At 50.4% G+C, this 25,795-nt stretch overlaps 2 protein-coding genes across 2 annotated transcripts in view; one reads left to right on the top strand and one right to left on the bottom strand.

Annotated features, from left to right (window-relative positions):
• FHIP1B (FHF complex subunit HOOK interacting protein 1B) overlaps window positions 1-3,012 on the bottom strand; it is a 98,739-nt gene extending 95,727 nt beyond the window's left edge. The window contains exon 1 of the mRNA XM_040334111.1: window positions 2,949-3,012. The gene's annotated coding sequence lies outside the window, so the exon portion shown is untranslated. The remainder of the gene's footprint in view (window positions 1-2,948) is intronic.
• A 13,070-nt stretch (window positions 3,013-16,082) lies between these two features.
• CNGA4 (cyclic nucleotide gated channel subunit alpha 4) overlaps window positions 16,083-25,795 on the top strand; it is a 31,590-nt gene continuing 21,877 nt past the window's right edge. The window contains exons 1-3 of the mRNA XM_040334110.1: window positions 16,083-16,215; window positions 22,135-22,242; window positions 25,543-25,649. Of these exons, the coding sequence (XP_040190044.1) occupies window positions 16,097-16,215; window positions 22,135-22,242; window positions 25,543-25,649 (334 nt within the window). The 5' untranslated portion in view covers window positions 16,083-16,096. The remainder of the gene's footprint in view (window positions 16,216-22,134; window positions 22,243-25,542; window positions 25,650-25,795) is intronic.

Below are 25,795 nucleotides of genomic sequence, written 5' to 3'. Positions count from 1 at the left end.
ATAGGAATCTATTGTGACAGGTCCTCTTTATGGAGAGAGGCGGGGTCAATAATACCTCCCCCTCCCCCCACATCTCTCCTCCAGGCTGGAAAGCATGAGATCGTGAAAAAAAAAAAATTCACAGATCTCATGCCGAAAAAGCCGCGATTGCGGCTTTGTTTACATTGTTTACATTCCAGGCGTGACGTCATCACATCGCGCCCGGGCCTTCGACGATTCCGAAAAAGCTGCAATTGCGGCTTTTTCGGGATGAGATTGGTGAATTTTATTTTTTTTCACGATCTCATGCTTTCCAGCCTGGAGGAGAGATGTGGGGGGGGGGGGGGGAGGGGGAGGTATTATTGACCCCGCCTCTCTCCAAAAAAAATTTTTTTTTAAAGTGCCCCATCCCGACCAGAGCTCACGGGGCAGAAAGCGAACGCATACGCGAGCGGCGCCCGCAATATGAAAACGGCATTCAAACCCCCCCACATGTGAGGTGTTGGAGCGAGAGCAATAATTCTAGCACTAGACCTCCTCTGTAACTCAGAACGTGCAACCTGTAGAATTTATTTTTAAAACGTCGCCTATGGAGATTTTTTAAGGGTAAAAAGTTTGACGCCGTTCTACGAGCGCGGGACGCAATTTTGAAGCGTGACATGTTGGGTATCAATTTACTCGGCGTAACATCGTCTTTCACAATAGAAAAGAAAAATTGGGCCAGCTTTACCGTTGTCTTATTTTTTTAATTAGAAACAGTGTTTTTTTTTTTAAACTGCGCTTGTAAGACCGCTGCGCAAATACGGTGCGACAGAAAGTATTGCAATGGCCGCCATTTTATTCTCTAGGGTGTTAGAAAAGAATATATATAGATATACAATGTTTGGGAGTTATAAGTAATTTTCTAGCATAAAAAAAAAAATATATATATATATATTTTTTTTTCACGCTGAATAAACCTCAAATCTCCCGGCTGCCCCTGCGGACCACAATACAGAGCGAGCCGCCAATATAATGCTTGCAATGGAAGACTTACACCGAGGTCAGCAGGCTCTCAGGTTACAGAGAGGTCAGAGGTCAGCAGGCTCTCAGGTTACAGAGAGGTCAGAGGTCAGCAGGCTCTCAGGTTACAGAGAGGTCAGAGGTCAGCAGGCTCTCAGGTTACAGAGAGGTCAGAGGTCAGCAGGCTCTCAGGTTACACCAAGGTCAGAGGTCAGCAGGCTCTCAGGTTACAGAGAGGTCAGAGGTCAGCAGGCTCTCAGGTTACAGAGAGGTCAGAGGTCAGCAGGCTCTCAGGTTACAGAGAGGTCAGAGGTCAGCAGGCTCTCAGGTTACAGAGAGGTCAGAGGTCAGCAGGCTCTCAGGTTACAGAGAGGTCAGCAGGCTCTCAGGTTACACCAAGGTCAGAGGTCAGCAGGCTCTCAGGTTACAGAGAGGTCAGCAGGGTCTCAGGTTACACCAAGGTCAGAGGTCAGCAGGCTCTCAGGTTACACCAAGGTCAGAGGTCAGCAGGCTCTCAGGTTACACCAAGGTCAGAGGTCAGCAGGCTCTTAGGTTACAGAGAGGTCAGAGGTCAGCAGGCTCTCAGGTTACAGAGAGGTCAGAGGTCAGCAGGCTCTCAGGTTACAGAGAGGTCAGAGGTCAGCAGGCTCTCAGGTTACAGAGAGGTCAGAGGTCAGCAGGCTCTCAGGTTACAGAGAGGTCAGAGGTCAGCAGGCTCTCAGGTTACACCAAGGTCAGAGGTCAGCAGGCTCTCAGGTTACACCAAGGTCAGAGGTCAGCAGGGTCTCAGGTTACAGAGAGGTCAGCAGGCTCTCAGGTTACACCAAGGTCAGAGGTCAGCAGGCTCTCAGGTTACAGAGAGGTCAGCAGGCTCTCAGGTTACACCAAGGTCAGAGGTCAGCAGGCTCCCAGGTTACAGAGAGGTCAGCAGGCTCTCAGGTTACACCAAGGTCAGAGGTCAGCAGGCTCTCAGGTTACACCAAGGTCAGAGGTCAGCAGGCTCTCAGGTTACACCAAGGTCAGAGGTCAGCAGGCTCTCAGGTTACAGAGAGGTCAGAGGTCAGCAGGCTCTCAGGTTACACCAAGGTCAGAGGTCAGCAGGGTCTCAGGTTACAGAGAGGTCAGAGGTCAGCAGGCTCTCAGGTTACACCAAGGTCAGAGGTCAGCAGGCTCTCAGGTTACACCAAGGTCAGAGGTCAGCAGGCTCTCAGGTTACACCAAGGTCAGAAGGCTCTTAGGATACACAGAGGTCAGCAGGCTCTCATATTACAAAAAGGTCAGAGGTCAGTGAAGCCAGCAGGGTCTCGGGCACCACAGAGAGGTCAGAGGTCAGGACAGGGTCATTGCAGAGCTCAATGAGATTTCATAAGTCTGTCCATCCAGTTCTTAGAGGCACACAGCTCCGCCGCACAGCACATCCCATCTGGGAAGGAGACCGGACCTCGCCCCTCCCCCAGGCTGTGATTGGACAGAGAAAGGAGAAGCAGTAGAGTGATCAGCTCATTTCTCCGTCACTCTGATCTCCACCCCCTACCAGTGTGATCTTCTGGTTAGCTTGGCGCTGCACCTTCCTCTCCTAGTCTGAGCTCTGCTGTACATGGATGGGAGGAGGCTGACCTGAGGTGACGTTACGGACCTCCCCCTCCCCCAATATATATATATATAGAAAGAGATACATTATATATACACACACCGCTCAGAGACATACATTATATATATAGAAGATAATGACAGAATACAAAGTATCCATCCCCAGATCTCTGTATCCTCCAATCACAGCACGTGACCACCGAATTCACCCCAATAATCCCCCAACAGCCCCCCATCTCTGTACAGAGGACAGGTAGGATATGATCAGAGGGGGAGGTGTACAATGAGATCTATACAGAGAGGGGGGAGGGGTATATAATAGAATATTGGGGTACACTATGGGGGGGTTCTCTCTCTCCCCTCCCCCCGTCTCTCACCTGTCTCTTCGGCTCCCGGCCGCCATCTTTCTCCGCCGTGTTGCTGCACCTCTCAGGCTCCGCCCCCTTTCTCTAGGCATGCCGGGAGATGTAGTCCCGTGTACACAACGTGGAGACGGAGGGCCCTCGGGCGACACCCGGAGGCAAGAGGTGGGAACTGCAACCAGCCGGAGAGAATGTCCCCGAAAATGTTCCCAATATTGTCCCCGAAGGGGGTCAGAGTGTCCCCGGAAATGTCCCCAATATTGTCCCCGAAGGGGGTCAGAGTGTCCCCGAAAATGTCCCCAATATTGTCCCCGAAGGGGGTCAGAGTGTCCCCGAAAATGTCCCCAATATTGTCCCCGAAGGGGGTCAGAATGTCCCTGGAAATGTCCCCAATACAATATTGTCTGTGAAGAAAATATGTACTGTCCCTGGAAATATATATAATAATGTCCCTGGAAATATATAATAATAATAATAATAATAATAATAATAACGTCCCTGGAAATATATATAATAATGTGCCTGAAAAAAAAATTATATATATATATATTAGTGTCCCTGGAAATATATATAATAATAATAATAATAATATCCCTGGAAATATATAATAATAATAATAATGTCCCTAGAAATATATATAATAATGTCCCTGGAAATATATATAATAATAATAATAATAATAACATCCCTGGAAATATATATAATAATGTCCCTGGAAATATATAATAATAATAATAATAATAATAATAATAATAATAATAACGTCCCTGGAAATATATATAATAATGTGCCTGAAAAAAAATTATATATATATATATTAGTGTCCCTGGAAATATATATAATAATAATAATAATAATAATAATATCCCTGGAAATATATAATAATAATAATAATGTCCCTAGAAATATATAATAATAATAATAATGTCCCTAGAAATATATATAATAATAATAATAATAATAACATCCCTGGAAATATATAATAATAATAATAATGTCCCTAGAAATATATATAATAATAATAATAATAATAATATCCCTGGAAATATATAATAATAATAATAATGTCCCTAGAAATATATATAATAATGTCCCTGGAAATATATATAATAATAATAATAATAATAACATCCCTGGAAATATATATAATAACGTGCCTAAAAAAAATATATATATAAATAAAATAATGTCCCTGGAAATATATATATAAAATAATAATAATAATGTCCCTAGATATACATATATATTATTATTAATAATAATAATAATAATAATATCCCTGGAAATATATAATAATAATAATAATAATAATAATAATAATAACGTCCCTGGAAATATATAATAATAATGTGTCTGAAAATATATATATATATAAATAAAATAATGTCCCTGGAAATATATAATAATAATAATAATAATAATAATAATAATAGCAACATCCCTGGAAATATATATAATAATGTCCCTGGAAATATATATAATAATGTGCCTGAAAAAAAAATTATATATATATATATATATATATATATATATATATATATATATATATATATATATATATATATAAAATAGTGTCCCTGGAAATATATATAATAATAATAATAATATTAATAATAATGTGACTGAAAATACACAGTATCTCACAATAGTAAGTACACCCCTCACATTTCTGTAAATCTTTTCATGTGACAACACTGAAGAAATGACACTTTGTATCTACAATGTTGTGTAGTGAGTGTACGGGGGGGGGGGGGGTGTACAGCTTGTATAACAAATAACTCAACACAATTTTCCCCTCCCCCCGGTGTGACGTGACTGGTTAGTGTTACAAGGTCTCAGGTGTGATAAATTTGGTGTTATCCCTCTCACTCTCTCATACTGGTCACTGGAAGGACAACATGACCCCTCATGGCAAAGAACTCTCTGAGGATCGGATATAAAGAATTGTGTCTCTACATAAAGATGGCCGAGGATAGAAGAAGATCGCAGAGACCCCGAAACTGATCTGCAGCACGGTGGGATGCTGCCGCCTCAAATTGAGAAGCAGGGGGGGGGGGGCATGAATTAAGAAGCGGGGGGGGTGCCACGAATTGGGGGGGGGGGGGTTGCCCTGAGGACCTCTGGGCCCCTTACAAAAAAAGAAATAAAAAAATATATCAAAAAAAGAAATGATAAAAAAAAGGGGGGTAGTCACCCAGGGGGGGGGGGGGGTGTTGTGCCCTTTAATAAAAATTAAAAAAATAAATAAAAAAATATATTTAAAACATTTTTTCAAAAAAGGGGGGTAGCCATTCGGGCTTCTGGGGACCTCTGGGCCCTTTAATAAAAACAAAAAAATATATATAGACAGAGCTTTTTTTCTGAGAAAATAGGTGCAGGAACTCAACCACGACCCCGTTCAGATTTCACAAACAGTAGGAGGGTCTTAAAGGGGCATTAAATGCCAGGATTGCATTACATACAGGGTGCAAAGCTGTCACTTGTAAACACAGAAACCAGACTTCTGTGTTTACAAGTGATTGTGGTGAGTGGGCACCAAAGGGTCTGAGCCAGAGGTGGTGGAATTGAGTTCCCCCTGAAAAAAAGCCCTGAATATATATATATAAATAATAATTAAAAAAAAGGGGAGTTGTCATCCGGGTGCCCTGGGGACCTCTGGGCACCTGAATACCTCAGGGCCCTTTAATAAAAAGAAAAAAGAAAGAAAAAAAAATATGTAAAAAAAGATATTTTTTTTTTATAAAAAAAATAAATAAAAAAAAGGGGGGGTTGCCATCCGGGCCCCTTACAAAAAAAAGGGGGGGTTGCCATTCGGGCCCCTTACAAAAAAAAGGGAGGGTTGCCATCCGGGCCCCTTACAAAAAAAAGGGGAGGTTGCCATCCGGGCCCCTTACAAAAAAAAGGGGGGGTTGCCATCCGGGCCCCTTACAAAAAAAGGGGGGGTTGCTATCCGGGCCCCTTACAAAAAAAGGGGAGGTTGCCATCCGGGCCCCTTATAAAAAAAAGGGGGGTTGCCATCCGGGCCCCTTACAAAAAAAAGGGGGGGGTTGCCATCCGGGCCCCTTACAAAAAAAAGGGGAGGTTGCCATCCGGGCCCCTTACAAAAAAAAGGGGGGGTTGCCATCCGGGCCCCTTACAAAAAAAAGGGGGGGTTGCTATCCGGGCCCCTTACAAAAAAAGGGGAGGTTGCCATCCGGGCCCCTTACAAAAAAAAGGGGGGTTGCCATCCGGGCCCCTTACAAAAAAAAGGGGGGGGGTTGCTATCCGGGCCCCATATAAAAAAAAGGGGGGGTTGCCATCCGGGCCCCTTACAAAAAAAAAGGGGAGGTTGCCATCCGGGCCCCTTACAAAAAAAAGGGGGGGTTGCCATCCGGGCCCCTTACAAAAAAAAGGGGGGTTGCCATCCAGGCCCCTTACAAAAAAAAGGGGGGGTTGCTATCCGGGCCCCTTACAAAAAAAAGGGGGGTTGCCATCCGGGCCCCTTACAAAAAAAAGGGGGGGTTGTCACCCGGGCCCCTTACAAAAAAAAGGGGGGGTTGCCATCCGGGCCCCTTACATAAAAAAGGGGGGGTTGCCATCCGGGCCCCTTACAAAAAAAAGGGGGGGTTGCCATCCGGGCCCCTTACATAAAAAAGGGGGGGGTTGCCATCCGGGCCCCTTACAAAAAAAAGGGGGGGTTGCCATCCAGGCCCCTTACAAAAAAAAGGGGGGGTTGCCATCCGGGCCCCTTACAAAAATAAGGGGGGGTTGCCATCCGGGCCCCTTACAAAAAAAAGGGGGGGTTGTCACCCGGGCCCCTGGCGGCCCTGGATACAAGAAAAGATTTACACAAATGTGAGGGGTGTACTTACTTTTGTCAGATATTGTCCTTGGCGTCCTCCATTCTCCATTGGCTAGGTGGCGAAGATTTTAGAACACATGACACCCGTCACAGATATAGGGCTAGATTCAGATAGCCCGCCGTAACTTTGTGCGGGCGTAGCGTTTCTCAGATACGCTACGCCGCCGTAACTTACTGAGGCCAGGGCTGGATTCACAAAGAACCTGCGCCCTAAGTTACGGCGGCGTAGCGTAAATCTGCCGGCGTAAGCCCCGCCGAATTCAAATTGTCAAGAGGTGGGCGTGATTTATGTAAATAAAACATGACCCCATGTAAATGACGTCTCTAACGAACGGCGCGTGCGCCGTCTGTGAACGTATCCCAGTGCGCATGCTCCTAATCACGTTGCAAATCGTCAATGCTTTCGACGTGAACGTAATTTACGCGAGCGACTTACGCAAACGACGCAAAATTCGACACTGTCCCGACGTCCATACTTAACATCGGCTACGCCTCATATAGCAGGAGTAACCTTACGCCGGAAAAAGCCGAACGCAAACGACGTAAAAAAAAAATCCGCCGGGCGCACGTACGTTTCTGAATCGGCGTATCCAGCTCATTTGCATATTCTACGCCGAAATCAACGGAAGCGCCACCTAGCGGCCAGCGTAAATATGCTGCACCCTTAGATACGACGGCGTAGGAGACTTACGCCGGTCGTATCTTAGCAAAATTCCGGCGTATCTTGCTTTCTGAATACAGAAAACAGATACGCCGGCGCATCATAGAAGTTACGCGGCGTATCAACAGATACGCCGACGTAACTTCTTACTGAATCTAGCACATACCCTTCCCCAGCATGCCTTGCGAGGAAGAAACTTCTCTAATTGGCTGCTGGGGAAAACTTGCTCTGCCAGAACCCCTCTGGCGCCAACTACTGGCCAGGGATGACATTGCATCCCTGGACCACAGACTGACCCAGCGGACATTTCTGGAATGACAGGAGTCCCAGAAATGTAAACAATGGCCCAGATTCAAGTAGAATTGCGCGATATTTGCGGGGGAGCAGGGCAACGATTTTGCCCTCCCCCCCCCCCCCCCCGCAAATATTTTGCGCTGCCCTCGATTCACGAAGCAGTAGCTCCGTGAATTGCGAGGGCGCGCCGGCAAATTTGCCCGGCGTAAGCGCGCGCAAGTTAAATGATCCCACCGGGGGCGGGAATCATTTAAATTAGGCGCGCTCCCGCGCCGAGCGTACAGCGCATGCTCCGTCGGGAAACTTTCCCGACGTGCATTGCGGCAAATGACGTCGCAAGGACGTCATTTGCTTCTAAGTGAACGTGAATGGCGTCCAGCGCCATTCACGTTTCACTTACGCAAACGCCGTGAAATTCAAATTTCACGTCGCGGGAGCGGCGGCTATACTTTAGCATTGGCTACTATTAGAAGGGGCAGCCTTGCGCTAAAAGTAGCCGTACGGAAACTCCGTACCTGGCTTGCGCGGGGCCCGCGCAAGCTTGTGAATCAGTGGTAGTATGCAATTTGCATACTACACGCTGATACACAATGGGAGCGCCCCCTAGCGGCCCCCGCAAGAATGCAGCCTAAAATCTGCGAGGCATAAGAGCCTTATGCCGGGCAGATTTTAGCCTGCAGTCGGTGTAACGAGGTTCCTGAATCAGGAGAACTCGTTACACCGGAGCAAGTAAGCACTTGCGCTGCGTAACCTATGGTTGCGCGGGCGCAAGTGCTTCTTGAATCTGGGCCAATTAGTGAATGGGAGCAAGGCAACTCTACCATTCCCCACTAACTTTAGTGTAGCGCCCATACTGAAAGTAGGGGGGCGCTACAGAGTTTATTGTTCTCTTTGTGATTTAAGTAAAGTTTTAGATTTTTTTTTTTTTTACAATGGATACAAGGTGTTCCTGTTCTATATTCGGATTGGATACAATGTCTCCAGGTGAGCAGTGTTCAGGTGTTCCTGTTCTATATTCGGATTGGATGGAATGTCTCCAGGTGAGCAGTGTTCAGGTGTTCCTGTTCTATATTCGGATTGGATGGAATGTCTCCAGGTGAGCAGTGTTCAGGTGTTCCTGTTCTATATTCGGATTGGATGGAGTGTCTCCAGGTGTGCAGTGTTCAGGTGTTCCTGTTCTATATTCGGATTGGATGGAATGTCTCCAGGTGTGCAGTGTTCAGGTGTTCCTGTTCTATATTCGGATTGGATGGAATGTCTCCAGGTGAGCAGTGTTCAGGTGTTCCTGTTCTATATTCGGATTGGATGGAGTGTCTCCAGGTGAGCAGTGTTCAGGTGTTCCTGTTCTATATTCGGATTGGATGGAATGTCTCCAGGTGAGCAGTGTTCAGGTGTTCCTGTTCTATATTCGGATTGGATGGAATGTCTCCAGGTGAGCAGTGTTCAGGTGTTCCTGTTCTATATTCGGATTGGATGGAATGTCTCCAGGTGAGCAGTGTTCAGGTGTTCCTGTTCTATATTCGGATTGGATGGAATGTCTCCAGGTGAGCAGTGTTCAGGTGTTCCTGTTCTATATTCGGATTGGATGGAGGGTCTCCAGGTGAGCAGTGTTCAGGTGTTCCTGTTCTATATTCGGATTGGATGGAATGTCTCCAGGTGTGCAGTGTTCAGGTGTTCCTGTTCTATATTCGGATTGGATACAATGTCTCCAGGTGAGCAGTGTTCAGGTGTTCCTGTTCTATATTCGGATTGGATGGAATGTCTCCAGGTGAGCAGTGTTCAGGTGTTCCTGTTCTATATTCGGATTGGATGGAGTGTCTCCAGGTGTGCAGTGTTCAGGTGTTCCTGTTCTATATTCGGATTGGATGGAGTGTCTCCAGGTGAGCAGTGTTCAGGTGTTCCTGTTCTATATTCGGATTGGATGGAGGGTCTCCAGGTGAGCAGTGTTCAGGTGTTCCTGTTCTATATTCGGATTGGATGGAGTGTCTCCAGGTGAGCAGTGTTCAGGTGTTCCTGTTCTATATTCGGATTGGATGGAGTGTCTCCAGGTGTGCAGTGTTCAGGTGTTCCTGTTCTATATTCGGATTGGATGGAGTGTCTCCAGGTGAGCAGTGTTCAGGTGTTCCTGTTCTATATTCGGATTGGATGGAGTGTCTCCAGGTGAGCAGTGTTCAGGTGTTCCTGTTCTATATTCGGATTGGATGGAGTGTCTCCAGGTGAGCAGTGTTCAGGTGTTCCTGTTCTATATTCGGATTGGATGGAGTGTCTCCAGGTGAGCAGTGTTCAGGTGTTCCTGTTCTATATTCGGATTGGATGGAGTGTCTCCAGGTGTGCAGTGTTCAGGTGTTCCTGTTCTATATTCGGATTGGATGGAATGTCTCCAGGTGAGCAGTGTTCAGGTGTTCCTGTTCTATATTCGGATTGGATGGAGTGTCTCCAGGTGTGCAGTGTTCAGGTGTTCCTGTTCTATATTCGGATTGGATGGAGTGTCTCCAGGTGTGCAGTGTTCAGGTGTTCCTGTTCTATATTCGGATTGGATGGAATGTCTCCAGGTGAGCAGTGTTCAGGTGTTCCTGTTCTATATTCGGATTGGATGGAATGTCTCCAGGTGAGCAGTGTTCAGGTGTTCCTGTTCTATATTCGGATTGGATGGAATGTCTCCAGGTGAGCAGTGTTCAGGTGTTCCTGTTCTATATTCGGATTGGATGGAATGTCTCCAGGTGAGCAGTGTTCAGGTGTTCCTGTTCTATATTCGGATTGGATGGAGTGTCTCCAGGTGAGCAGTGTTCAGGTGTTCCTGTTCTATATTCGGATTGGATGGAGGGTCTCCAGGTGAGCAGTGTTCAGGTGTTCCTGTTCTATATTCGGATTGGATGGAATGTCTCCAGGTGAGCAGTGTTCAGGTGTTCCTGTTCTATATTTGGATTGGATGGAGGGTCTCCAGGTGAGCAGTGCTCAGGTGTTCCTGTTCTATATTCGGATTGGATGGAATGTCTCCAGGTGAGCAGTGTTCAGGTGTTCCTGTTCTATATTCGGATTGGATGGAGGGTCTCCAGGTGAGCAGTGTTCAGGTGTTCCTGTTCTATATTCGGATTGGATGGAATGTCTCCAGGTGAGCAGTGTTCAGGTGTTCCTGTTCTATATTCGGATTGGATGGAATGTCTCCAGGTGAGCAGTGTTCAGGTGTTCCTGTTCTATATTCGGATTGGATGGAGTGTCTCCAGGTGAGCAGTGTTCAGGTGTTCCTGTTCTATATTCGGATTGGATACAATGTCTCCAGGTGAGCAGTGTTCAGGTGTTCCTGTTCTATATTCGGATTGGATGGAATGTCTCCAGGTGAGCAGTGTTCAGGTGTTCCTGTTCTATATTCGGATTGGATGGAGTGTCTCCAGGTGTGCAGTGTTCAGGTGTTCCTGTTCTATATTCGGATTGGATGGAGTGTCTCCAGGTGAGCAGTGTTCAGGTGTTCCTGTTCTATATTCGGATTGGATGGAGTGTCTCCAGGTGAGCAGTGTTCAGGTGTTCCTGTTCTATATTCGGATTGGATGGAGTGTCTCCAGGTGAGCAGTGTTCAGGTGTTCCTGTTCTATATTCGGATTGGATGGAGGGTCTCCAGGTGAGCAGTGTTCAGGTGTTCCTGTTCTATATTCGGATTGGATGGAATGTCTCCAGGTGAGCAGTGTTCAGGTGTTCCTGTTCTATATTCGGATTGGATGGAGTGTCTCCAGGTGAGCAGTGTTCAGGTGTTCCTGTTCTATATTCGGATTGGATGGAGTGTCTCCAGGTGTGCAGTGTTCAGGTGTTCCTGTTCTATATTCGGATTGGATGGAATGTCTCCAGGTGAGCAGTGTTCAGGTGTTCCTGTTCTATATTCGGATTGGATGGAGTGTCTCCAGGTGAGCAGTGTTCAGGTGTTCCTGTTCTATATTCGGATTGGATGGAGTGTCTCCAGGTGAGCAGTGTTCAGGTGTTCCTGTTCTATATTCGGATTGGATGGAATGTCTCCAGGTGAGCAGTGTTCAGGTGTTCCTGTTCTATATTCGGATTGGATGGAATGTCTCCAGGTGAGCAGTGTTCAGGTGTTCCTGTTCTATATTCGGATTGGATGGAGTGTCTCCAGGTGTGCAGTGTTCAGGTGTTCCTGTTCTATATTCGGATTGGATGGAGTGTCTCCAGGTGTGCAGTGTTCAGGTGTTCCTGTTCTATATTCGGATTGGATGGAATGTCTCCAGGTGAGCAGTGTTCAGGTGTTCCTGTTCTATATTCGGATTGGATGGAATGTCTCCAGGTGAGCAGTGTTCAGGTGTTCCTGTTCTATATTCGGATTGGATGGAATGTCTCCAGGTGAGCAGTGTTCAGGTGTTCCTGTTCTATATTCGGATTGGATGGAGTGTCTCCAGGTGTGCAGTGTTCAGGTGTTCCTGTTCTATATTCGGATTGGATGGAGTGTCTCCAGGTGTGCAGTGTTCAGGTGTTCCTGTTCTATATTCGGATTGGATGGAGTGTCTCCAGGTGAGCAGTGTTCAGGTGTTCCTGTTCTATATTCGGATTGGATGGAATGTCTCCAGGTGAGCAGTGTTCAGGTGTTCCTGTTCTATATTCGGATTGGATGGAATGTCTCCAGGTGAGCAGTGTTCAGGTGTTCCTGTTCTATATTCGGATTGGATGGAATGTCTCCAGGTGAGCAGTGTTCAGGTGTTCCTGTTCTATATTCGGATTGGATGGAATGTCTCCAGGTGTGCAGTGTTCAGGTGTTCCTGTTCTATATTCGGATTGGATGGAATGTCTCCAGGTGAGCAGTGTTCAGGTGTTCCTGTTCTATATTCGGATTGGATGGAATGTCTCCAGGTGAGCAGTGTTCAGGTGTTTCTGTTCTATATTCGGATTGGATGGAGTGTCTCCAGGTGTGCAGTGTTCAGGTGTTCCTGTTCTATATTCGGATTGGATGGAGTGTCTCCAGGTGTGCAGTGTTCAGGTGTTCCTGTTCTATATTCGGATTGGATGGAATGTCTCCAGGTGAGCAGTGTTCAGGTGTTCCTGTTCTATATTCGGATTGGATGGAGTGTCTCCAGGTGAGCAGTGTTCAGGTGTTCCTGTTCTATATTCGGATTGGATGGAGTGTCTCCAGGTGAGCAGTGTTCAGGTGTTCCTGTTCTATATTCGGATTGGATGGAGTGTCTCCAGGTGAGCAGTGTTCAGGTGTTCCTGTTCTATATTCGGATTGGATGGAATGTCTCCAGGTGAGCAGTGTTCAGGTGTTCCTGTTCTATATTCGGATTGGATGGAATGTCTCCAGGTGAGCAGTGTTCAGGTGTTCCTGTTCTATATTCGGATTGGATGGAGTGTCTCCAGGTGTGCAGTGTTCAGGTGTTCCTGTTCTATATTCGGATTGGATGGAATGTCTCCAGGTGAGCAGTGTTCAGGTGTTCCTGTTCTATATTCGGATTGGATGGAATGTCTCCAGGTGAGCAGTGTTCAGGTGTTCCTGTTCTATATTCGGATTGGATGGAGTGTCTCCAGGTGTGCAGTGTTCAGGTGTTCCTGTTCTATATTCGGATTGGATGGAGGGTCTCCAGGTGAGCAGTGTTCAGGTGTTCCTGTTCTATATTCGGATTGGATGGAGTGTCTCCAGGTGTGCAGTGTTCAGGTGTTCCTGTTCTATATTCGGATTGGATGGAATGTCTCCAGGTGTGCAGTGTTCAGGTGTTCCTGTTCTATATTCGGATTGGATGGAGTGTCTCCAGGTGTGCAGTGTTCAGGTGTTCCTGTTCTATATTCGGATTGGATGGAATGTCTCCAGGTGAGCAGTGTTCAGGTGTTCCTGTTCTATATTCGGATTGGATGGAATGTCTCCAGGTGAGCAGTGTTCAGGTGTTCCTGTTCTATATTCGGATTGGATGGAATGTCTCCAGGTGAGCAGTGTTCAGGTGTTCCTGTTCTATATTCGGATTGGATGGAGGGTCTCCAGGTGAGCAGTGTTCAGGTGTTCCTGTTCTATATTCGGATTGGATGGAATGTCTCCAGGTGTGCAGTGTTCAGGTGTTCCTGTTCTATATTCGGATTGGATACAATGTCTCCAGGTGAGCAGTGTTCAGGTGTTCCTGTTCTATATTCGGATTGGATGGAATGTCTCCAGGTGAGCAGTGTTCAGGTGTTCCTGTTCTATATTCGGATTGGATGGAGTGTCTCCAGGTGTGCAGTGTTCAGGTGTTCCTGTTCTATATTCGGATTGGATGGAGTGTCTCCAGGTGAGCAGTGTTCAGGTGTTCCTGTTCTATATTCGGATTGGATGGAGTGTCTCCAGGTGTGCAGTGTTCAGGTGTTCCTGTTCTATATTCGGATTGGATGGAGTGTCTCCAGGTGAGCAGTGTTCAGGTGTTCCTGTTCTATATTCGGATTGGATGGAATGTCTCCAGGTGAGCAGTGTTCAGGTGTTCCTGTTCTATATTCGGATTGGATGGAGTGTCTCCAGGTGAGCAGTGTTCAGGTGTTCCTGTTCTATATTCGGATTGGATGGAGTGTCTCCAGGTGAGCAGTGTTCAGGTGTTCCTGTTCTATATTCGGATTGGATGGAGGGTCTCCAGGTGAGCAGTGTTCAGGTGTTCCTGTTCTATATTCGGATTGGATGGAGTGTCTCCAGGTGAGCAGTGTTCAGGTGTTCCTGTTCTATATTCGGATTGGATGGAATGTCTCCAGGTGAGCAGTGTTCAGGTGTTCCTGTTCTATATTCGGATTGGATGGAGTGTCTCCAGGTGAGCAGTGTTCAGGTGTTCCTGTTCTATATTCGGATTGGATGGAGTGTCTCCAGGTGTGCAGTGTTCAGGTGTTCCTGTTCTATATTCGGATTGGATGGAATGTCTCCAGGTGAGCAGTGTTCAGGTGTTCCTGTTCTATATTCGGATTGGATGGAGTGTCTCCAGGTGAGCAGTGTTCAGGTGTTCCTGTTCTATATTCGGATTGGATGGAGTGTCTCCAGGTGAGCAGTGTTCAGGTGTTCCTGTTCTATATTCGGATTGGATGGAATGTCTCCAGGTGAGCAGTGTTCAGGTGTTCCTGTTCTATATTCGGATTGGATGGAATGTCTCCAGGTGAGCAGTGTTCAGGTGTTCCTGTTCTATATTCGGATTGGATGGAGTGTCTCCAGGTGTGCAGTGTTCAGGTGTTCCTGTTCTATATTCGGATTGGATGGAGTGTCTCCAGGTGTGCAGTGTTCAGGTGTTCCTGTTCTATATTCGGATTGGATGGAGTGTCTCCAGGTGAGCAGTGTTCAGGTGTTCCTGTTCTATATTCGGATTGGATGGAATGTCTCCAGGTGAGCAGTGTTCAGGTGTTCCTGTTCTATATTCGGATTGGATGGAATGTCTCCAGGTGAGCAGTGTTCAGGTGTTCCTGTTCTATATTCGGATTGGATGGAATGTCTCCAGGTGAGCAGTGTTCAGGTGTTCCTGTTCTATATTCGGATTGGATGGAATGTCTCCAGGTGTGCAGTGTTCAGGTGTTCCTGTTCTATATTCGGATTGGATGGAATGTCTCCAGGTGAGCAGTGTTCAGGTGTTCCTGTTCTATATTCGGATTGGATGGAATGTCTCCAGGTGAGCAGTGTTCAGGTGTTTCTGTTCTATATTCGGATTGGATGGAGTGTCTCCAGGTGTGCAGTGTTCAGGTGTTCCTGTTCTATATTCGGATTGGATGGAGTGTCTCCAGGTGTGCAGTGTTCAGGTGTTCCTGTTCTATATTCGGATTGGATGGAATGTCTCCAGGTGAGCAGTGTTCAGGTGTTCCTGTTCTATATTCGGATTGGATGGAGTGTCTCCAGGTGTGCAGTGTTCAGGTGTTCCTGTTCTATATTCGGATTGGATGGAGTGTCTCCAGGTGAGCAGTGTTCAGGTGTTCCTGTTCTATATTCGGATTGGATGGAGTGTCTCCAGGTGAGCAGTGTTCAGGTGTTCCTGTTCTATATTCGGATTGGATGGAATGTCTCCAGGTGAGCAGTGTTCAGGTGTTCCTGTTCTATATTCGGATTGGATGGAGTGTCTCCAGGTGTGCAGTGTTCAGGTGTTCCTGTTCTATATTCGGATTGGATGAAGTGTCTCCAGGTGTTAATGTTCAGGTGAGGGGGCGGAGCTCTGGTAATCAGCATCCTTCCGGTATCAGGTGTGACTCTCGTGTCTCGGGGGAGTCGGGTGACTCTCAGACGTTTCCATGGCTCAGTGAGACACACGCAGGTGATCACAGCCCTGAGAGATCACATACAGCCGTGTTGGGGGGTTGGGAGGATTTCGGTGCTGGGGGGTTGGGAGGATTTCGGTGTCGGGGGGACTCGGGTTGTCGGGGGGACTCGGGTTGTCGGGGGGACGTCCCGCCACCATGAATTCTCTGGCACAGATGATGTCTCATCGAGGGGAGAGGATGAAGAAAGAGACGAGAATGGAGAAGGAGGAGATCACGGCCTGGACCAAACCTCTGGAGAACACGGAGAATTCCAGGTATGGAGAACAATCCTTCCCTGAAATGTTACCAGGGACATACAAGAGGTGGCCCCTGGGGGCCCATTTATATTTCCGAGTTGCTGCCATGCACTATAGTGTGGTGTCTCGCTACACATTTTGTGATATGTTCCAAGTTTGTGTACATTTTGTTGTGTTGTCCACCTCCACAATATTGGACACCGCGCCTGGGGCACGTGATTCTCCCCCCCCCCCTCCATTGTCCCGGCACGGCACCCCCCACAGCATCATGTGTCACCTTGTGAGCTCAGTGCTCCCTGTGTCATCTAGTAAGTGGGAGCCCCTAGACAACACGGGGTGCACAGGAGCCCCTAGATTGCACGGGAGCCCCTAGATGACACAGGGTGCTCTGAGGTGCACAGGAGCCCCTAGATTGCACGGGAGCCCCTAGATGACACAGGGTGCTCTGAGGTGCACAGGAGCCCCTAGATTGCACGGGAGCCCCTAGATGACACGGGGTGCTGTGAGGTGCATGGTAACCCCAAGATGACACAGGGTTGAGTGGGAGCCCCTAAATGACACGGGGTGCTCTGGGGTGTACGGGAGCCCCTAGATGACACGGGGTGAGTGGGAGCCCCTAGATGACACGGGGTGAGTGGGAGCCCCTAGATGACACGGGGTGAGTGGGAGCCCCTAGATGACACGGGGTGAGTGGGAGCCCCTAGATGACATGGGGTGAGTGGGAGCCCCTAGATGACACGGGGTGAGTGGGAGCCCTTAGATGACACGGGGTGAGTGGGAGCCCCTAGATGACACGGGGTGAGTGGGAGCCCCTAGATGACATGGGGTGAGTGGGAGCCCCTAGATGACATGGGGTGCTCTGGGGTGTACGGGAGCCCCTAGATGACACGGGGTGAGTGGGAGCCCCTAGATGACACGGGGTGAGTGGGAGCCCCTAGATGACACGGGGTGAGTGGGAGCCCCTAGATGACATGGGGTGAGTGGGAGCCCCTAGATGACATGGGGTGAGTGGGAGCCCCTAGATGACATGGGGTGAGTGGGAGCCCCTAGATGACATGGGGTGAGTGGGAGCCCCTAGATGACATGGGGTGAGTGGGAGCCCCTAGATGACACGGGGTGAGTGGGAGCCCCTAGATGACACGGGGTGCTCTGGGGTGCACGGGAGCCCCTAGATGACATGGGGTGAGTGGGAGCCCCTAGATGACACAGGGTGAGTGGGAGCCCCTAGATGACACGGGGTGAGTGGGAGCCCCTAGATGACATGGGGTGAGTGGGAGCCCCTAGATGACATGGGGTGAGTGGGAGCCCCTAGATGACACGGGGTGAGTGGGAGCCCCTAGATGACACGGGGTGAGTGGGAGCCCCTAGATGACACGGGGTGAGTGGGAGCCCCTATATGACATGGGGTGAGTGGGAGCCCCTAGATGACATGGGGTGAGTGGGAGCCCCTAGATGACATGGGGTGAGTGGGAGCCCCTAGATGACATGGGGTGAGTGGGAGCCCCTAGATGACATGGGGTGCACGGGAGCCCCTAGATGACATGGGGTGCACGAGAGCCCCTAGATTGCACAGGAGCCCCTAGATGACACAGGGTGAGTGGGAGCCCCTAGATGACACGGGGTGAGTGGGAGCCCCTATATGACATGGGGTGAGTGGGAGCCCCTAGATGACATGGGGTGAGTGGGAGCCCCTAGATGACATGGGGTGAGTGGGAGCCCCTAGATGACACGGGGTGCTCTGGGCTGCATGGGAGCCCCTAGATGACACGGGGTGCTCTGGGGTGCACGGGAGCCCCTAGATGACACGGGGTGCTCTGAAGATTGCATGGGAGCCCCTAGATGACACGGGGTGAGTGGGAGTCCCTAGATGACAGGGGGTGAGTGGGAGCCGCTAGATGACACGGGGTGAGTGGGAGCCCCTAGATGACATGGGGTGAGTGGGAGCCGCTAGATGACACGGGGTGAGTGGGAGCCGCTAGATGACACGGGGTGAGTGGGAGCCGCTAGATGACACGGGGTGAGTGGGAGCCCCTAGATGACACGGGGTGAGTGGGAGCCCCTAGATGACATGGGGTGAGTGGGAGCCCCTAGATGACACGGGGTGAGTGGGAGCCCCTAGATGACACGGGGTGAGTGGGAGCCCCTAGATGACATGGGGTGAGTGGGAGCCCCTAGATGACATGGGGTGAGTGGGAGCCCCTAGATGACATGGGGTGAGTGGGAGCCCCTAGATGACATGGGGTGAGTGGGAGCCCCTAGATGACACGGGGTGAGTGGGAGCCCCTAGATGACACGGGGTGAGTGGGAGCCCCTAGATGACACGGGGTGAGTGGGAGCCCCTAGATGACATGGGGTGAGTGGGAGCCCCTAGATGACATGGGGTGAGTGGGAGCCCCTAGATGACATGGGGTGAGTGGGAGCCCCTAGATGACACGGGGTGAGTGGGAGCCCCTAGATGACACGGGGTGAGTGGGAGCCCCTAGATGACATGGGGTGAGTGGGAGCCCCTAGATGACATGGGGTGAGTGGGAGCCCCTAGATGACATGGGGTGAGTGGGAGCCCCTAGATGACACGGGGTGCTCTGGGGTGCACGGGAGCCCCTAGATGACATGGGGTGCACGAGAGCCCCTAGATTGCACAGGAGCCCCTAGATGACACAGGGTGAGTGGGAGCCCCTAGATGACACGGGGTGAGTGGGAGCCCCTATATGACATGGGGTGAGTGGGAGCCCCTAGATGACATGGGGTGAGTGGGAGCCCCTAGATGACATGGGGTGAGTGGGAGCCCCTAGATGACACGGGGTGCTCTGGGCTGCATGGGAGCCCCTAGATGACACGGGGTGCTCTGGGATGCACGGGAGCCCCTAGATGACACGGGGTGCTCTGAAGATTGCATGGGAGCCCCTAGATGACACGGGGTGCTCTGGGCTGCATGGGAGCCCCTAGATGACACGGGGTGCTCTGAAGATTGCATGGGAGCCCCTAGATGACACGGGGTGAGTGGGAGTCCCTAGATGACAGGGGGTGAGTGGGAGCCGCTAGATGACACGGGGTGAGTGGGAGCCCCTAGATGACATGGGGTGAGTGGGAGCCGCTAGATGACACGGGGTGAGTGGGAGCCGCTAGATGACACGGGGTGCACAGGAGCCAATAGATGACACAGGGGTGAGTGGGAGCCCCTAGATGACACGGGGTGAGTGGGAGCCCCTAGATTGCACAGGAGCCCCTAGATGACACGGGGTGAGTGGGAGCCCCTAGATGACACGGGGCGAGTGGGAGCCCCTAGATGACACGGGGCGAGTGGGAGCCCCTAGATGACATGGGGCGAGTGGGAGCCGCTAGATGACATGGGGCGAGTGGGAGCCGCTAGATGACATGGGGTGCTCTGGGGTGCACGGGAGCCCCTAGATGACATGGGGTGAGTGGGAGCCCCTAGATGACACGGGGTGAGTGGGAGTCCCTAGATGGCACGGGGTGCACGAGAGCCCCTAGATTGCACAGGAGCCCCTAGATGACACGGGGTGAGTGGGAGCCCCTAGATGACACGGGGTGAGTGGGAGCCCCTAGATGACACGGGGTGAGTGGGAGCCCCTAGATGACACGGGGTGCTCTGGGATGCACGGGAGCCCCTAGATGACACGGGGTGGTCTGGGGTGCACGGGAGCCCCTAGATGACACGGGGTGGTCTGGGGTGCACGGGAGCCCCTAGATTGCATGGGAGCCCCTAGATGACACGGGGTGAGTGGGAGCCCCTAGATTGCACAGGAGCCCTTAGATGACACAGGGGGGCACAGGAGCCCCTAGATGACACGGGGTGAGTGGGAGCCCCTAGGTGACACGGGGTGAGTGGGAGCCGCTAGATGACACGGGGTGAGTGGGAGCCCCTAGATGACACGGGGTGAGTGGGAGCCCCTAGATGACACGGGGTGAGTGGGAGCCCCTAGATGACACGGGGTGCACAGGAGCCCCTAGATGACACGGGGTGCACAGGAGCCCCTAGATGACACGGGGTGAGTGGGAGCCCCTAGATGACATGGGGTGAGTGGGAGCCCCTAGATGACACGGGGTGAGTGGGAGCCCCTAGATGACACGGGGTGCACAGGAGCCCCTAGATGACACGGGGTGCACAGGAGCCCCTAGATGACACAGGGTGAGTGGGAGTCCCTAGATGACACGGGGTGAGTGGGAGCCCCTAGATGACACGGGGTGCTCTGGGGTGCACGGGAGCCCCTAGATGACACGGGCTGCGTGGGAGCCCCTAGATGACACGGGGTGCTCTGGGCTGCATGGGAGCCCCTAGATGACACAGGGTGCTCTGGGGTGCACGGGAGCCCCTAGATGACACGGGGTGAGTGGGAGCCCCTAGATGACACGGGGTGAGTGGGAGCCCCTAGATGACACGGGGTGGTCTGGGCTGCACGGGAGCCCCTAGATGACACGGGGTGGTCTGGGGTGCACGGGAGCCCCTAGATTGCATGGGAGCCCCTAGATGACACGGGGTGAGTGGGAGACGCTAGATGACACGGGGTGAGTGGGAGCCGCTAGATGACACGGGGTGAGTGGGAGCCCCTAGATGACATGGGGTGAGTGGGAGCCGCTAGATGACACGGGGTGCACAGGAGCCCCTAGATGACATGGGGTGCTCTGGGGTGCACGGGAGCCCCTAGATTGCATGGGAGCCCCTAGATGACACAGGGTGAGTGGGAGCCCCTAGATGACACGGGGTGAGTGGGAGCCCCTAGATGACACAGGGTGAGTGGGAGCCCCTAGATGACACGGGGTGAGTGGGAGACGCTAGATGACACGGGGTGAGTGGGAGCCCCTAGATGACACGGGGTGAGTGGGAGCCCCTAGATGACACGGGGTGAGTGGGAGCCCCTAGATGACACGGGGTGAGTGGGAGCCCCTAGATGACACGGGGGGCACAGGAGCCGCTAGATGACACGGGGTGCTCTTGGATAATTGGACCCTATATGGGGGAAGGGAGGGATAATTGGACCCTATATGGGGGAAGGGAGGGATAATTGAACCCTATATGGGGGAGGGAGGGGTAATTGGACCCTATATGGGGGAAGGGAGGGATAATTGGACCCTATATGGGGGAGGGAGGGGTAATTGGACCCTATATGGGGGAAGGGAGGGATAATTGGACCCTATATGGGGGAGGGAGGGATAATTGTTCCCTGTATGGGGAAAGGGAGGGATAATTGGACCCTATATGGGGGAGGGAGGGGTAATTGGACCCTATATGGGGGAAGGGAGGGATCATTGGACCCTATATGGGGGAAGGGAGGGATAATTGGACCCTATATGGGGGAGGGAGGGATAATTGGACCCTATATGGGGGAAGGGAGGGATCATTGGACCCTATATGGGGGAAGGGAGGGATAATTGGACCCTATATGGGGGAAGGGAGGGATCATTGGACCCTATATGGGGGAAGGGAGGGATAATTGTTCCCTGTATGGGGAAAGGGAGGGATAATTGGACCCTATATGGGGGAGGGAGGGGTAATTGGACCCTATATGGGGGAAGGGAGGGATAATTGGACCCTATATGGGGGGGAAGGGAGGGATAATTGGACCCTATATGGGGGAAGGGAGGGATAATTGGACCCTATATGGGGGAAGGGAGGGATAATTGGACCCTATATGGGGGAGGGAGGGATAATTGTTCCCTGTATGGGGAAAGGGAGGGATAATTGGACCCTATATGGGGGAGGGAGGGGTAATTGGACCCTATATGGGGGAAGGGAGGGATCATTGGACCCTATATGGGGGAAGGGAGGGATAATTGGACCCTATATGGGGGAAGGGAGGGATAATTGGACCCTATATGGGGGGGAAGGGAGGGATAATTGGACCCTATATGGGGGAAGGGAGGGATAATTGGACCCTATATGGGGAAATCTCTGACCTTCGCTGTTTTTCCCTCCAGCACCAGGAGGCGCTCCTTTATTCTGGACCCTTCCAGGGACTTGTACTACGCCTGGATCACCGTCATGGTCCTTCCCGTCACCTACAACTGGGTCATCATCATCTGCAGGTAATGAGGAGCTCATGGACACTTCCCGACGTTCTCAAGAGCTTTGCCAAGATATAAATCCAAATTCCACCAATCGCAGAGCCACTGGTCTCGGCTCAGAAGATAATGATAGGTGGGCGGCACCCAATGTAAATGGGAGGAGGATGACAACCTTTCAGGGCCCTGACCCCCCGGGAGGGAACTTGAGAAAGGTGGTTAAGCCGAGGACCGAATTTTACCACAATTAACTGGGAAACGTATTGACTCGAGTATAAGCCTAGGGTGCCCATCTGCATGCCTCACTGTGCCCACCCCTCACTGTGCCTCACTGTGCCAATGCCTCTCTGTGCCCATGCCTCACTGTGCCTGTGCCTCACTGTGCCCATGCCTCACTGTGCCAATGCCTCTCTGTGCCCATGCCTCACTGTGCCTCACTGTGCCTGTGCCTCACTGTGCCCATGCCTCACTTTGCCTCACTGTGCCCATGCCTCACTGTGCCCATGACTTACTGTGCCCGTGCCTCACTGTGCCCATGACTTACTGTGCCCGTGCCTCACTGTGCCCATGACTAGACTGACGTTTCACATGGGAGTCTATGGAAGGGGTGCCCGGATTTGAAAAATCGGTGCTCCCCGGCCGTAGGTCCCCTAAACAACAAACTTTGCACCCTTGTAGAGGAGAACTGGGGCTACATGTGTGCCAAGTTCCGGGTCCAGGGGATCTACAACCAGCCGATACAGGGCACAACCAACCTTGGGCCCGTGCTATGGCCGAATGACAGTCACAGCGCAGACCTCAAATGGGTAATTTTTCTCCTTCATTGATGTATGCTGATGAGGTGGCACTGATAAGGCAACACTGTTGGGCACTGATAGGCGGCACTGATAGGTGGCACTGGGAGGTGGCAGTGATGGGCACTGATCGACCGTTTTAAATTTTGTTATAACATTTTTCAAACGGGTAATTTTTCTCCTTCATTGATGTACGCTGATAAGGTGGCACTGATGAGCACCGATGGGCTGCATTGATGGGCACCAATAAGGTGGCACTGGTGGGCACTGATAGGCGGCACTGGTGGGTGGCAGTGATAGCTGGCAGTAATGGGCACTGATGGGTGGGAGTGATGGGCACTGATGGGTTGGCAGTGATGGGCACTGATTGACCGTTTTATATTTTGTTATAGAATTTTACAATCAGTGCCCATCACTGCCAACCCATCAGTGCCCATTACTGCCAGCTATCACTGCCACCCACCAGTGCCGCCTATCAGTGCCCACAAGTGTCGCCTTATTGGTGCCCATCAGTACAGCCTCATCAGCGTACATCAACGAAGGAGAAAAATTACTTGTTTGCAACATTTTATAACAAAATACAATGGGCCAGATTCTCAGTCAGCGGCGTAAATGTAGGCAGGCGTAGCGTATCGTAGTTACGCTACGCCGCCGCAACTTAGAGAGGCAAGTGCTGTATTCACAAAGCACTTGCGTCTAAAGTTGCAGCGGCGTAGCGTAAATGTGCCGGCGTAAGCGCGCCTAATTCAAATGAGGAACAGGGGGGCGTGTTTTATGTAAACTAAGCATGACCCCACGTAAATTACGCTTTTATCGAACGGCGCATGCGCGCGCACGCTCAGCATCACGTCGAATTTTCAAATTAAATTACGCCTGCTCAATGCCTAGACGACGTGAACGCAACTTACATCCGGCCCCATTCCCGGACGACTTACGCAAACGACGTAAAATCAGACGCGGTTCGTACGTTTCCGACGTCCATACCTAACATGACTTACCCCTGCTTTACGAGGGGTAACTTTTTTACGCCGGCGTATGTCTTACGTAAATGACGTATCTTGATGCGCCGGGCGCATGTACGTGAATCGGCGTATCTAGCTCATTAGCATATTCGGCGCGGAAATCTACGGAAGCACCACCTAGCGGCCAGCGTAAATATGCACCCTAAGATACGACGGTGTAAGAGACTCACGCCGCTCGTATCTTAGCCGAATTTATGCAGAACTGATTGTAAGAAAAAGGCGCATAGATACGACAGCTAACATTTGGACTTACGACAGCGTACATGGCGCTACGCCGTCGTGAGTCCTTTAAGAATCTGGGCCACTGCATTTATTTTTAATTCAGCCTTATTTTTTTTACAAAGAATAAAAACGCGCAGAGGTGATCAAATATCACCAAATGAAATCTCTGGCCCGGATTCAGAGAGCAATTGCGCCTGCGTAACCATAGTTACGCAGCGCAATTGCTGACTTGCTCCGGCGTTACGAATGCTCCTGATTCATGAACATCGTAACGCCGACTGCAGCCTAAAATCTGCGTGGCATAAGGCTCTTATGCCACGCATATCTTAGGCTGCATTCTTGCGATGGCCGCTAGGGGGCGCTCCCATTGTGCTCAGCGTATAGTATGAAAATTGCATACTAACACCGATTCACAATGTTGCGCGAGCCCGAGTTACATCGTTTCCGTACGTCGTCTTTAGCATTGGCTGCCCCTACTATTAGAAGGGGCAGCCTTACGCTAAAGTATACCCGTCGTTCCCGCGTTGCGATATTTGAAATCTACGCCGTTTGCGTAAGTGATTCGTGGATGGCGCTGGACGCCATTCATGTTCACTTGGAAGCAAAGGACGTCCTTGCGACGTCATTTGCCGCAATGCACGTCGGGAAAGTTTCCCGACGGAGCATGCGCTCTACGCTCGGCGCGGGAGCGCGCCTAATTTAAATGATTCCCGCCCCCTACGGGATCATTTAAATAGCGCGCGCTTACGCCGGGCATTTTGCCGGCGCGCCCACGTAATTTACGGAGCTACTGCTCCGTGAATCAAGGGCAGCGCAGTAAATTTGCGGGGGCGCAGGGCAAAAACGTTGCCCTGCGCCTCCGTAAAAAAAGCGCAATTGTACCTGAATCTATCCCACTGTTGCCTATCAGTAGACATGTGCAATTAGTTTTTTAATGAATTTTCCGAATTTTCATATTTCCGAATTTCGGAAATTCTGAATTTCCAAATTCTGAATTTCCGAAATTCTGAAATTTTGAAAATACGAAAATAAAATTTTTCGAAAATTGAAAAAATTCGAAATTTCAGAAAAAATTATAACATTTTCATTTGGGTACAGTGTAGTATGACCGCGCAATTGTCATTCAAAGTCTGACGGCGCTGAAAGCTGAAAATTGGCCTGGGCAGGAGGCGAGGGGAGGGGGGGGGGAGTTAAGTGGCCGGTAAGCAAGGGGTTAAAAAATAAAAGCAGCGAGTTCTTTCTTAGTCGCCCTGATGATGCCGATCGCTCTGTACTTCTCCCGCCAGGTCCTGTTTCTCAGAGCTGCAGTACGACTACCTGAGCGTCTGGCTGAGCCTGGACTACCTGTGTGATATCCTCTACATCCTGGACATCGTCATCAACTTCCATACAGGTCTGAGGAGCGCCGCGACGTCGTATATTGTATATATCTTCTGCCTGATCCATAATGTCACGTCGTATATTGTATATATCTTCTGCCTGATCCATAATGCGCCGCGACGTCGTATATTGTATATATCTTCTGCCTGATCCATAATG

The sequence above is a fragment of the Rana temporaria genome, assembly GCF_905171775.1.
Source record: "Rana temporaria chromosome 2 unlocalized genomic scaffold, aRanTem1.1 chr2h, whole genome shotgun sequence".
Classification (NCBI taxonomy): Eukaryota; Metazoa; Chordata; class Amphibia; order Anura; family Ranidae; genus Rana; species Rana temporaria.
This window is presented reverse-complemented; position numbering and strand designations above follow the sequence as displayed.